The sequence below is a fragment of the Bos taurus genome, chromosome 28, assembly GCF_002263795.3.
Source record: "Bos taurus isolate L1 Dominette 01449 registration number 42190680 breed Hereford chromosome 28, ARS-UCD2.0, whole genome shotgun sequence".
Classification (NCBI taxonomy): Eukaryota; Metazoa; Chordata; class Mammalia; order Artiodactyla; family Bovidae; genus Bos; species Bos taurus.
This window is the reverse complement of record NC_037355.1, coordinates 1,563,331-1,577,454: the sequence shown is the minus strand read 5'-3', so window position 1 is coordinate 1,577,454 and position 14,124 is coordinate 1,563,331. Positions and strand designations below refer to the sequence as shown.

Here is a 14,124-nt window from a genome sequence, read left to right as displayed (position 1 = left end):
AGTCAGTCATGGGGCGGCCGCCCAGAGCCGCCGCGGGGGCGGCGGGGCTCGGGGCTCGGGGGTCCGGCTGAGCCGGCCGCGGATAGCGAGCCTGCCGCGAAGGCGACGGAGGCGGACGCGGGGCGACCCCGGCGGCAGCGGCGGCGGGGGAAGCGAGAGCCGCCTGGGATGTTCAGTGAGTACGGGCGGCGGGCGCGGGTGGCGGCGCGGCCTAGGCTGTGGGGGCGGGGCGGGCCGGCGTGGCTGCGGGCGGCGGCCCCGCCCGGAGCGCGGGCCCGCTCTCTCGGGCGTTTAAGCTAGAGGAGTGTCTCTAGGCCAAAGTCGGGCTGAAACTTGGCACATGGTGGCGGGGAGGACGCTGACGAGCGCGGCGGTCCCCACCTGCAAGGGCGCCCTCGAGGCGGCCGCACCCCTGACAGCCGGCTGCGGGCTGTGAGCCGCGGAGCCCGGAGGCCGCGGAGCGCTTGGGCGAGGCGTGGGCGGGGAGCCGAAGGTGAGCAAGCCGGCATCCCGGGCTCGGCGGAAGTGCGGCCCTTCAGACCGCGGCGGGGGCGCCCCGGGTCGGCCCCCAGCGTCGGCCGGCTGAGCTCTGAGCTCTGACCTCTCACCTTGCAGGTGGAGGTCTCGGAGCTGAAAGCCGGCCTGCGGGACCCGGGCCGCGCCGGGAGGGGCGTGCGGGGACTGTGTGCTCCTAGGTGACCCAGCGTTGCCGGGTAGGGGGAAGGGGACTGCGGTGGCCGATCTCGGTCTGGGTCCCAGCCCTGCTTGAGGGTGGAAGTCTGAAGAGGAGTTCGGGCCGTGTCCTTACACTCAGGGAAGCTTCTCGTAGTGGATGGGCTTGGTGTCTACATCGGCCTTCTGTGGAAACCATGTACCTACCTGTAATCTCTATGAGCATTCGTTTCTTCTTTTGGGGTATTGACTGATAACTTAAAAGTGGACTTTTTAAAGGATACCCAAAAAAGGAATAACGTATATGAAAATGCCTGACAAATAGGATGTGTTCTGTTAATACTAGTTATCGGCTATTACATTTACTTTTTTGGTAGAGTACTTGGTAGGTTCCTTGTGGGCGTGGGTTTTTTGCATTAAATGTGAGGTATGCTAACTTTTGATTTTTATGAATTATAAATATTTCCTGCCTTAAGAATCCGTATTAAACTGGGAAACCAAAAAGTGGGCTTACCTTGAGCATTTTTTTTGTTTGTTTTGGTTGTCAACAGTAAATCAGTGTGTTTGGGAGTGATTTTGATGCTTCTGCCTCTAAATGTGTTAATACTTGGTTCTGTCACTGGAAAATTAGGTAAAGTCCTCCCTTAACTATGCAGTCAACCAATTTTTTGGTTTTACTTTTGCAAACAGACATCCTTCATAATACCTATGAAGGACATGTTTGGAGAAAGGGTTTTTGTTTGATGATTCAGCTGGAAGGAGGCCCCAAAGATGCTGTTAAACAGCATTACCCAGGACAGTGCTAGAAGCCCTTCTAGCCTCTCTGACAGGTAGCTTCTCAGGTAGTAACTATTCTGATCATGCCTTCAACAAGCACGTGGTAAGTTCTCACTGTTCTGTTCCCCAAGAGAACCCTTGGAGCAGCAAGACATAAAGGGGAAGAGCTCAGACCCAGCAGCCAGGTGACCCAAGCGCCCCCCCTCAACCTGGGCACTGTGGACCCCACGGCACCTGTCTGACTTCTGTGAGCCTCAACTTTCTCATCTGAGGAATGTTCCCTCCCCTATGGTCAGTAAGTGCTAGGTATTAGTATAATGGTGGTGTAGGAAACTAATAGTGTGGTGATTCTCAGGATAGAAGTTTGTTCCACGGTTTGGTGGACAGAGAGAATCAGGCTTGAGGAAGAGATGGCCAAGCTGGGCTGTGAAGCCTCAGTGAGACTTAGGTAAACCAGATAGGAGTGCCAGTTTGGGGAGAGGGAAAGGGGAGGGGTTCCTCCAATTAAAGAAGGAGAATTTGACCAAAGCCCCTAAGGCTAGACAGCGGGGTGGTACCCACCTGTTTTGTAAACAGACAGATCAGAGTAACCTTGAGATGACTAGATGGAGATGGGATTTTTTTTTTATCTTCCCCACTGGTGGAGGAAGGAGAAAGTTTTTAAGCTCAGCACAGATGGCATCAGATTAGCTTTTTGGAAAGATTATACCTGTAGTAATGTGGAATTGAAAGTAGGGAAGGCTCAGCCACTTGTCCTGGTAGCTTTGTGTCTGCCTTTGACTCTGAAAGGAAAAGGACTGCTTACTGGAGGCAGGTATTTTAATCCAAATCTGGAAGCTTGGAGAGCACTTTGAGAAGGCATGAAGAAACCTGGAGACCATTCCAGGCAACTTTTTCTCTTGAAAAGATCTTCAGGGATATATTTTATATGCCTAACTACAAGACAGGATCTCCCCCCCACCTCCCCCATGAAGTTCAGTTCAGTCGCTCAGTCGTGTCCAACTCTTTGCAACCCCATGAACCGCAGCACACCAGGCCTCCCTGTCCATCACCAACTCCTGGAGTCCACCCAAACCTATGTCCATTGAGTCGGTGGTGCCATCCAACCATCTCATCCTCTGTCGTCCCCTTCTCCTCCTGCCCTGAATCTTTCTCAGCATCGGGGTCTTTTCCAGTGAGTCAGCTCTTCGCATCAGGTGGCCAGAGTATTGGAGTTTCAGCTTCAGCATCAGTCCTTCCAATGAACACCCACGACTGATCTCCTTTAGGATGGACTGGTTGGATCTCCTTGCAGTCCAAGGGACTCTCAAGAGTCTTCTCCAATACCACAGTTCAAAAGCATCAATTCTTCGGTGCTCAGCTTTCTTTATAGTCCAACTCTCACATCCATACATGACTACTGGAAAAACCATAGCTTTGACTAGACGGACCTTTGTTGACAAAATATCCCTGAAAGTATCCCACTTAAAAGAAAGTGTCACCACACGCTTAAGTGTCTCCTATTACAAACACTGTAATTACGCTTTCCAACAACTAAGGTGCCATTTGGGAAATGTACTGGACTGAAACAATCTCAGTCAATGCTAGTTTGGGATTATTTATACAATCAGTATAGTATTAATAAGTGATAAGTAAAACAGGTATACCTACCTGAATGGGTATTGATGGCTTTGTTGACATTTCCAGTGATGTGCGGGTTCAAGAAGTGCTCTGTCATAGGTGATTTGATAGATACGAAGGTGATGTGTTCTAGAAAATGGAATTGATGATTCAGGGTGGCTAAAGTGACCACAGAGGCATAGATGTTGAAGATATAAATGGATGCTTGCGTGCATGCTAAGTCGCTTCAGTGGTGTCTGCCTCTCTGCTGGTCAGTGGTTTCTGACTCTATAGACTAGAGCCCGCCAGGCTCTTCTGTCCATAGGGTTCTCCAGGCAAGAACACTGGAGTGGATTGCCATGCTCTCCTCCAGGGGATCTTCCTGATCCAGGAATGGAACCTTTTTTTTTTAAGTTAACCAAATATTTTTCTTTATTAATTTTCTTATTGCAAGGGTAAAGTTGTCTTAGGTTTGAGCTTGCTTTTATTTGAATGTTTTACAGACAGTAACTGCTGCTCTGTTTGTTTACTGAAACAAATTCCTTTTTCCTTTCTCATTTTTTTTTTAACTTGAAGATGGTTTAAAGAACTTTGTGTATTGGCAAGCTTTAGAAAATATTACAGAAAATTCCTATTCATAAATCTTTGTTTAGCAATCAGATAAGATATCTTTCTGGTAAGATGTATTTAAATGTATCTGTATCTTAGTAACCTTATAGGGTTTGATAATAAGAAAAAGGTAGTACCATTTTTACAAGCAAAATACTAAACTTTTGGAGATTTGGCAGTTCAGTAATCAGAAGTATTTTGCAAAACTTTGTGAATTGACATTTTTAAGTCATGATACTGCTGCTTTATTTTCACAAAATAATACCATGCTCTGGAACTGTGTTCAATACAGTAAGCATTGGCCACGTGTGGTTGCTTTAATTAAAATGAAAACTTCAATTCTTCAGTTGCATTAGTCACATTTTAATTGCTAAATAGCCCTTTGTGGCTGGTGGCTACCGCGCTGAACAGTGCAGAGGTACAGCATTTCCATCATTGCAGGAAGTCCTATGGGCAGTACTGTTGTTGTAGTTGTTAAGTCGTGTCCCAGTCTTTTGTGATCCCATGGACTATAGCCCGCCAGGCTCCTCTGTCCATGGGATTTCCCAGGCAGGAATACTGAAGTGGTTGTCATTTACTTCTCCAAGGGATCTTCCCGACCCAGGAATTGAACCCACATCTCCTGCACTGGCAGACTGGGAAGCCCACTGGGAAGCCCATGGGCAGTACTATAGAATAAAAAAGTGATCTTTCCACTGAGACACACACGAGGGATTAATGTCACTAAAGCATCTCCAGAACCTCATTTGAATCCTATTTCAGAGAGAATGATAAACATAGGAAACTGTATCCCCCTTATTCTGAGAGCACAATATCCTGTTTCTTCTGTGTGCAGACGTTGTAAATGGAGTCCATGTGAAAAGTTTTCTTTATAAAATCAGACATGGTAGATATAGGTTGGAGAAGGCAATGGCACCCCACTCCAGTACTCTTCCCTGGAGAATCCCAGGGACGGGGGAACCTGGTGGACTGCCGTCTATGGGGTCGCACAGAGTCGGACACGGCTGAAGTGACTTAGCAGCAGCAGCAGCAGATATAGGTAGCCATTCTATAGATTGTGCCATACCCTTCCACGTTAACAAACTTGTATAAAAATAAGTTTTCTGAGCCCTAAAACAAGTGTTGAAGTAGGAATTAAATATTTGTGGCTTTCTTGGTTCATAAAAATACAGAGAAATCATGTGCCCAAAGTAAACCGTTGGGAATTCAAGCAGGAGCTAGACAAAGCTCACTTTATTTTTAATGTGAATTTCCAAGATAAAAGCCCTGTTCTGGGGCAACTAAGAAACAGTGATGGCAGGAGAGGGCAGCTGCATTGGTTGTGGAGGATGGTTTGTAGCATGGAGTAGCATAATCAGATTTGTCTTTTTCTCTGACCACCTTCAAAAGGGTGTTTGAGGTAGGCCTAGAGGTGGGAGGGTATTGGAATAGTCCAGGTGAGAAGTGATTTGTGCTGTCAAAAAGCAGCAGTGAGGATGTAGCACAGTGGCTACAAGACAGAATCCTGTCTGGAATAGAAGGAGATGAAGACCGTTTAGAGGTCAGGTTGGGGGAGCCAAGAGAAGATGACCACTAGTTTTTGCTTGTTTGGTTGGTTTTGTTTGAAGGATGGAAGAGGGGAGCCAGAAGACACGCTTGCATGGGAGGTGGCGTATTCAGCATCCTGGAAACCATGTAAAGATAATAAGGGGAAAATGACTTAGATTTGACAAGAGTTGAGGAATCTTAAGTCTAAGTAAACAGCTCGCTGATGTTGGCTGGCTGAGTAAGGAGATTACTGCAGGTTTGGAGTGGCTGGGGGTAGGAAGCTATGGGAAAAGAAAGTAATTGACAAGAAAAGACTTCTGGGACTTTATGGAGATCTCAGCTGATGTTAGAGAAGATCAATTTCTAGTGTCATCTGGCTGCCAGACTGTATGATTTCTGCTCCACCCTATCCCCTCCCAGATTGTACATTGCTTCCTAAGCCCCCAGCTGTGAGCCTTATTCTTGTGGCATATTATTTCCATGGGAAAGAGCACAGCTTTTAGTTATTCTGCAAGTTTTAAAATTATATCATGTATGACCAAAACCGAGAATAGTCTGGTTCATATATTTTTAAGCTATGATTTATATTTCCACAGAGTATTTAATCATGATGATTAATGAAAAACCTTAGGTTTTTAGATGCTACTTAGAATGATCTGTCGGAGAAGGTAATGGCACCCCACTCCAGTACTCTTGCCTGGAAAATCCCATGAATGGAGGAGCCTGGTGGGCTGCAGTCCATGGGGTCGCTAAGAGTCAGGCAGGACTCAGCGACTTCACTTTCACTTTCACTTTCTTGCATTGGAGAAGGCAATGGCAACCCACTCCAGTGTTCTTGCCTAGAGAATCCCAGGGACGGGGGAGCCTCGTGGGCTGCCGTCTATGGGGTCGCACAGAGTCGGACACGACTGAAGCAACTTAGCAGCAGCAGCAGCAGCAACATTTTATATTTGTATATAAATATATGTATTTTTGTATATGCATATCTCCAGCCTTTACTGTTTGTTCTGTTGTATGACTTTTATGCAATTGAAAAGTCAATCTTCAGATTATGTTTTAAAAAATCTTCAGATTATGTTTTGAAAGAGTCAACATGAATCAGTTTGCAAGGATTATTTGTCAGTGATTTTGGAACAGCTTGTTCGGTGCAGTATCTGGATAAAACAGTTATTTAGTTATTCAGTGAAAGAAATTTCAATGGATAACAATTATATATGGATAAATTTTTTAATATTTAAAGAATAACAGATTTTTGGAATATGAGGTATTTTAAATCTTAAAACAAATGGAGGAAATCACAAAAGAGAAGTCCAATGCCTGTAATTGAAACTGAAAACTTAAACATATCCAAATAAATTATCAAAAACACATCTTCCACATACAGACAAAAAAATTAGAAGCTCTTGATTTAAAGAAAGTTACCCTGATGGGGACAATCACTTGTGTACGGATAATGTTGTTTGCATTCCAGAGTGGACACCATGTTTTGATTCTGAAGAAGAAAATATTTTTTACATCACTGGAGTGAACCTAGAAAATTCATCCAGCTGTCAGTGTTCATCTGGACTGCAGTATTCTTCACTTCAGGCAGAGGAGTGTTTGAGGCCAATAGCAGCATCAGGGGTTCCTGATATTCTGTGTGTGTGTGTGTGTGTGTGTGTGTGTGTGTGCGCGCGTGTGTATTTGGCTGGATCAGGTCTTAGTTATGGCATGTGGAATCGTTCCCTGAAGTGAAAGTGTTGGTCACTTAGTCATGTCCAACTCTCTGTGACCCCATGAACTGTAGCTCACCAGGCTCCTCTGTCCATGGAATTCTCCAGGTAAGAATACTGGAGTGGGTTGCCATTCCCTTCTCCAGGGGATCTTCCTGGCCCAGGGATCAAACCCGGGTCTCCTGCGTTGCAGGCAGATTCTTTACCATCTGAGCCACCAGGGAAGCCCCTAGTTCCCTGACCAGGGGTTAAACCTGGGCCCCCTGCATTGGGAGCGCATAGTCTTAACCACTGGACCACTAGGGAAGTCCAAGGAGTTTCTGTCCTTCTTGATCATAAATTTAGCAGTGAAGGAAGATAGTCCTTTTGAAGGGGAAATTTCAAACTAGCTTGAATTACCACCTCAGATTAGTTTGAATATTACCCCTGCATTTCCTCCCTTCTAAGAATTCATGACAGGATTTCCCTGGTGGTCCGTTGAGAGTCCACATGCCAGTGCAGGGAATGTGGGTTCAATCCCTAGTCCAAGAAGTACCCATGTGTCATGGGGCATCTAACCCCAAGAGCCACAACCACTGAAGCCCACGTGCCCTAGAGCTGGTGCTCTGCAACAAGAGAGGTCACTGCCGTGAGAACCTGTGCTCTTCAAATAGCGAGTAGCCCGTTTGTCACAACTAGAGAAAGCTCACACAAGACAGCGGAGACCCAGCACAGCCAAGAATAAAATCAAAAGAATTCCTGAGAAATTTTCTAGTATGTATACATATCCTCTTATTATTCTGATGCTTATCTGTACCTGGTGTTATAGATGAAGAGTGAAAGAGGTAAGCAACATGACTGAAATGTAAACACACTGATCTAAATGGAGTTTGTGGGGGGAATCTGTGGGGCTTCTGTTTTTTTAACCATTTTGTATTGGGGTATAGCCGATTAACAATGTTGTGATAGTTTCAGGTGAACAGCAAAGGGACTCAAGCGAACAGCCATGCATATACATGTAACCATTCTCCCTGTGGGGCTTTATTATTAGGTTGGTACAAAAATAATTGCTGTTTTGGACCGTGAATTTTAAATCATTATAACTAGGTTCAGACACATCTTTATTAATCAAAATAGGAGCTGTTACAATCAACACATTTTTGCCAACAAGAAAAAAGTTTATTTCTGTAGCATAAAAATGCATGCTTTGGGATTTGATGAACTCTTCGAAAGCATTTTCTGCCTTCTGCTGGTTGTGGACACGTTTTCCCTGCAAAAAGTTGTCAAGATGCTTGAAGAAGTGGTAGTTGGTTGACGAGAGGTCAGGTGAATATGGCGAATGAGGCAAAACTTCGTAGTCCAATTCATTGAAGTTTTGAAGCATTGGTTGTATGACTTGCAGTCAGGAGTTGTCATGGAGAAGAATTGGGCCCTTTCTGTTGACCAGTGTTGGCTGCAGGCATTGCGGTTTTCAGTGTATCTCATCGATTTCCTGAGGATACTTCCCAGATATAGCGGTTTCACTGGGATTCAGAAAGCTGTAGTGGATCAGGCAGGCAGTAGACCACGAAACAGTAACTGTGACCCTTTTTTGGTGCAAATTTGGCTTTTCGAAGTGCTTTGGAGCTGCTTCTCAGTCCAGTCACTGAGCTGGTTATATAAAACGTATAAATATATATATAAATAATACATGTATAAAATAAATATATATATATATTTATATAAAACAATCACTGGTTGTTATATAAAATCCACTTTTTGTCCCACATCACAATCTGATTGAGTAATGGTGTGTTGTTGTGTATATTAAGAGAAGACAATACTTCAAAATGATGATTTTTTTTTTTTTTTTTTTGGTCAGCTCCTGAGGAACCCACTTACCAGGTTTTTTCACCTTTCCAATTTGCTTCAAATGCCGAATAACTGTAGAATGGTCGACAATGAGTTCTTCAGCAGCTTCTTGTGTAGTCGTAAGAGGATCAGCTTCAATGATTGCTCTCAGCTGCTCGTTGTCAACTTCTGATGGCCAGCCACTACTCTTCTCATCTTCAAGGCTCTTGTCTCCTTTGCAGAACTTCTTGAACCACCACATTAGCTAATTGATCATTAGCAGTTCCTAGGCCAAATGCGTTGTTGATGGCGCAAGTTTTCTCCACTGCTTTATGACCCATTTTGAACTTTGTCACACCTCATTTCCACAGTCTAAAATAAATATAAACAGCAAGTAATAAAGTCATTAGCAAAAAAAAATAATGTGAGAAAATGTCATTAAAACATAATATATAACCACATTTATAAAAATGTGGTTATATCAGATCAGATCAGTCGCTCAGTCGTGTCCGACTCTCTGCGACCCCATGAATCGCAGCACGCCAGGCCTCCCTGTCCATCACCAACTCCCGGAGTTCACTCAGACTCACGTCCATCCAGTCAGCGATGCCATCCAGCCATCTCATCCTCTGTCGTCCCCTTCTCCTCCTGCCCCCAATCCCTCCCAGCATCAGAGTCTTTTCCAATGAGTCAACTCTTCCCACGAGGTGGCCAAAGTACTGGAGTTTCAGCTTTAGCATCATTCCTTCCAAAGAAATCCCAGGGCTGATCTCCTTCAGAATGGACTGGTTGGATCTCCTTGCAGTCCAAGGGACTCTCAAGAGTCTTCTCCAGCACCACAGTTCAAAAGCATCAATTCTTCGGCGCTCAGCCTTCTTCACAGTCCAACTCTCACATCCATACATGACCACAGGAAAAACAGCCTTGACTAGATGAACCTTTGTTGGCAAAGTAATGTCTCTGCTTTTGAATATGCTATCTAGGTTGCTCATAACTTTCCTTCCAAGGAGTAAGCGTCTCTTAATTTCATGGCTGTAGTCACCATCTGCAGTGATTTTGGAGCCCAGAAAAATAGTCTGACACTGTTTCCACTGTTTCCCCATCTAATTCCCATGAAGTGGTGGGACCGGATGCCATGATCTTCGTTTTCTGAATGTTGAGCTTTAAGCCAACTTTTTCCCTCTCCACTTTCACTTTCATCAAGAGGCTTTTGAGTTCCTCTTCACTTTCTTCCATAAGGGTGGTGTCATCTGCATAGCTGAGGTTATTTATGTTTCTCTCGGCAATCTTGATTCCAGTTTGTGTTTCTTCCAGTCCAGCGTTTCTCATGATGTACTCTGCATAGAAGTTAAATAAACAGGGTGACAATAAACAGCCTTGACGAACTCCTTTTCCTATTTGGAACCAGTCTGTTGTTCCATGTCCAGTTCTAACTGTTGCTTCCTGACCTGCATACAAATTTCTCAAGAGGCAGATCAGGTGGTCTGGTATTCCCATCTCTTTCAGAATTTTCCACAGTTTATTGTGATCCACACAGTCAAAGGCTTTGGCATAGTCAATAAAGCAGAAATAGATGCTTTTCTGGAACTCTCATGCTTTTTCCATGATCCAGCGGATATTGGCAATTTGATCTCTGGTTCCTCTGCCTTTTCTAAAACCAGCTTGAACATCAGGAAGTTCATGGTTCACATATTGCTGAAGCCTAGCTTGGAGAATTTTGAGCATTACTTTACTAGCGTGTGAGATGCGTGCAATTGTGCGGTAGTTTGAGCATTCTTTGGCATTGCCTTTCTTTGGGATTGGAATGAAAACTGACCTTTTCCAGTCCTGTGGCCACTGCTGAGCTTTCCAAATTTGCTGTCATATTGAGTGCAGCACTTTCACAGCATCATCTTTCAGGATTTGAAATAGTTCAACTGGAATTCCATCACCTCCACCAGCTTTGTTCGTAGTGATGCTTTCTAAGGCCCACTTGCTTCACATTCCAGGATGTCTGGCTCTAGGTCAGTGATCACACCATCGTGATTATCTGGGTTGTGAAGATCTTTTTTGTACAGTTCTTCTGTGTATTCTTGCCACCTCTTCTTAATATCTTCTGCTTCTGTTAGGTCCATACCATTTCTGTCCTTTATCGAGCTCATCTTTACATGAAATGTTCCTTTGGTATCTCTGATTTTCTTGAAGAGATCCCTAGTCTTTCCCATTCTGTTGTTCTCCTCTATTTCTTTGCATTGATCGCTGAAGAAGGCTTTCTTATCTCTTCTTGCTATTCTTTGGAACTCTGCATTCAGATGCTTATATCTTTCCTTTTCTCCTTTGCTTTTCACTTCTCTTCTTTTCACAGCTATTTATAAGGCCTCCCCAGACAGCCATTTTGCTTTTTTGCATTTCTTTTCTATGGGAATGGTCTTGATCCCTGTCTCCTGTACAATGTCACGAACCTCATTCCATAGTTCATCAGGCACTCTATCTATCAGATCAAGGCCCTTAAATCTATTTCTCACTTCCACTGTATAATCATAAGAGATTTGATTTAGGTCATACCTGAATGGTCTAGTGGTTTTCCCTACTTTCTTCAATTTAAGTCTGAATTTGGCAATAAGGAGTTCATGGTCTGAGCCACAGTCAGCTCCTGGTCTTATTTTTGCTGACTGTATAGAGTTTCTCCATCTTTGGCTGCAAAGAATATAATCAATCTGATTTTGGTGTTGACCATCTGGTGATGTCCATGTGTAGAGTCTTCTCTTGTGTTGTTGGAAGAAGGTGTTTGTTATGACCAATGCATTCTCTTGGCAAAACTCTATTAGCCTTTGTCCTGCTTCATTCCGTATTCCAAGGCCAAATTTGCCTGTTACTCCAGGTGTTTCTTGACTTCCTACTTTTGCATTCCAGTCCCCTATAATGAAAAGGACATCTTTTTTGGGTGTTAGTTCTAAAAGGTCTTGTAGGTCTTCATAGAACCGTTCAACTTCAGCTTCTTCAGCGTTACTGGTTGGGACATAGACTTGGATTACTGTGATATTGAATGGTTATAACCACATTTATTTAAAAATGTATTCCAGTATAAAACAGCAAATTTAACAACACAAAAGCTACAATTATTTTTGTACCAACCTAATATCTAGGGTATTCTCATTTTCCATGATTGAAGTTGGCCAGGTGGTCATTGGGACAGTATATAAGGTGGGAGAGACCATGAGGTTGGTCATGAAGGCCCTCAAGTCGGCTCGATGGCCCCTACCCATGCATGACATCCAGCTGTCCGTGTGACTCCCCTACAGGTCATGAAACGGGTCCGCACGGAGCAGATCCAGATGGCCGTGTCCTGCTACCTCAAACGCCGGCAGTACGGGGATGCGGACGGTCCGGTGAAGCAAGGCCTGCGGCTATCGCAGAGCACTGAGGAGATGGCCGCCAGCCTCACAGGTACCTTGCCCTTCTCCCAGAGGCAGCAGCTGGCCCAAGTGCCTCTTTGAAAACCCATCATAACACACCCTCCCTTGGAATCCCAGGGCTTTTGAGCTGTTCCTGATGTTGTGTGCAACTTTCTCCTTCCCTGAACGGGGCCAGGGTCGTCTCTTTCCTCTTGCATGGGCCCCTCCCATCTCACCTGGACCTCATTCATGGAAGGCTAGGTTCTCCAGAATGAGTCCTTTGGGAAGTGGTTGGAAGTGTTGGCATCATACACATATTCCTGAGACTTACAATGTGTTTTTGCTTTTGTTGTTTGAAATAGTTTTGAAATTGGATTTGGATTTTTTCGAAAAAATTTTGAGAAATTTTTCCTGCAGTACTTTTAGATTGGTTATAAGTGTCTTTAAATGGCCAATGGTGAAGCTTGAGATTACAGTGCCTTCTCTCGCTCAGCCCTGGCTCCTCATAAGAAGCCCAGCAGGCATCTGCCTCCTTGTCTTCCATGTCAGACTCACTCACTCTCCCTCACCTTCAGACTCAGATGGGTTCCCCTGACAAAGGAGGGGCCAGGTGATGGACTTGGAATAGATTCCTCAATGCCTTACTGTTTCTAGTAAGATGGCCAGTGTACCAGACATGAGTAAGTCCTTCTGAGCTTGTCATCACAGTCTTGGGTAAGCGCCTGCTGCCTCGTCTTCTTTGGAACCTGTGCTGCTGCTGATAGACAGTAGGGCAACCACTGTAAAATTTGTGTTCTCAGTTGTCTTGATTTAGATATAATGGCATATCAGGAGAAATTCTAGAAAATTGCCAGGAAAAGTGAGAAGCATGAAATGTGATTACCATAAAATTTTATCCTGAATAATTTAATTGAGTAATCTGAATAATTATGTCTGCATTCAGCAGACCATCTTGAAGGCCTGCCAGTGGCCAGGTGCTGAGAAGTTCTAGAGAGAGTTGAGACTTGATCCTGGCTTCTGAGGTGCTTCATATTATAGTCGGGAAATGAGGCAGGTAAATCAGCATTCGTGGGAGAGTGACTTGGTGAGTCCTGTGAGGGGGATGCTCAGCCTCCATGAAAACAAAGAACATACTCTTTACAGGTAGATCAACAGGTCAAAAAGGCTTCCCAAAAGGTCTAGTGGTTCCCAGCATATAGTCAGGGGTCAGTAAATCATAGAAAGAATGAGCTGAGTTTCCAAAGAACCGTTAGGAGCTTATCAGGGGGAGAGTTGAAGGGGAGCATCCAAGGTACCAAATGTGGATTTTTGGAAGATGACTCTGGCGTCCATGTTAACCGAGGAAGGGCCAGATGAGAACCAGGGGAGCTACTCAGAAGGCTACGGTATGATCCAGTCTGAAGTGAGGACAGCCTGAGCTGAAAGGCTCAGAAGAGTGAGGGGAGAATGTGGTGAGCACTTGTGACTAAGGACTCAAGACTGGCTTCCTCATGGAGGGGCAGCAGGAGAAGGAGGCTGTTCCTACATGTGCAGCCTTCCATCAAGTCTCTTGAGTTTCATAGGGGACACTGATTCTTCTCACCCATCTCTCCATCTCCGTGTGTTGTATGTCATGACTCTGCTTCCTTGTTGCATAAATTACATCTGTGCTTAATTACATGTGTGTCAGTGTTTCATCCAGATTGTTGCTAAAGATGGCTCCTCAGTCCCCAGCCACCTTTTCCCAGTCCTGAGGTTCCCACCCCCAGAAAAAAGGGTAGGAGAACTTTGCTTTTCTTTTTGGAAAGCATGAACTCACAGAATGGTGATGAAGTATATGTTTACATCCTGAGTATTGAGATTCCAGCCTTCTTCCTCCTCACATTACTGAGAACTTTGGCAGCCAAGCACCTACTGACCAGGAAAGTGATTAACTATTGCTTGTCCCTGGTGAATCCGCCCTGCCCAACAAAAGAGACCTAAAGACATCACCAGGAAGATGCCATCCACGTCCTCTTGGGTGATAAACCCACGCCCAGAGTTCTTATCAGCTCTGTGATGCTGAC

The 14,124-nt window shown here is 44.7% G+C and overlaps 1 protein-coding gene across 5 annotated transcripts in view; it reads left to right on the top strand.

Moving 5' to 3' along the window:
- TAF5L (TATA-box binding protein associated factor 5 like) overlaps positions 1-14,124 on the top strand; it is a 31,616-nt gene continuing 17,492 nt past the window's right edge. The window contains exons 1-4 of one of the 5 annotated variants that reach the window (XM_059882635.1): positions 1-175; positions 1,581-1,740; positions 6,656-7,004; positions 11,987-12,131. In XM_059882635.1, the coding sequence (XP_059738618.1) occupies positions 6,960-7,004; positions 11,987-12,131 (190 nt within the window). In that variant the 5' untranslated portion in view covers positions 1-175; positions 1,581-1,740; positions 6,656-6,959. Of the gene's footprint in view, positions 176-559; positions 1,741-6,655; positions 7,005-8,736; positions 12,132-14,124 lie in introns of those variants that run through there. The other 4 variants (XM_024986935.2, XM_024986934.2, XM_059882637.1 and 1 more) reach the window with 4 other exon arrangements.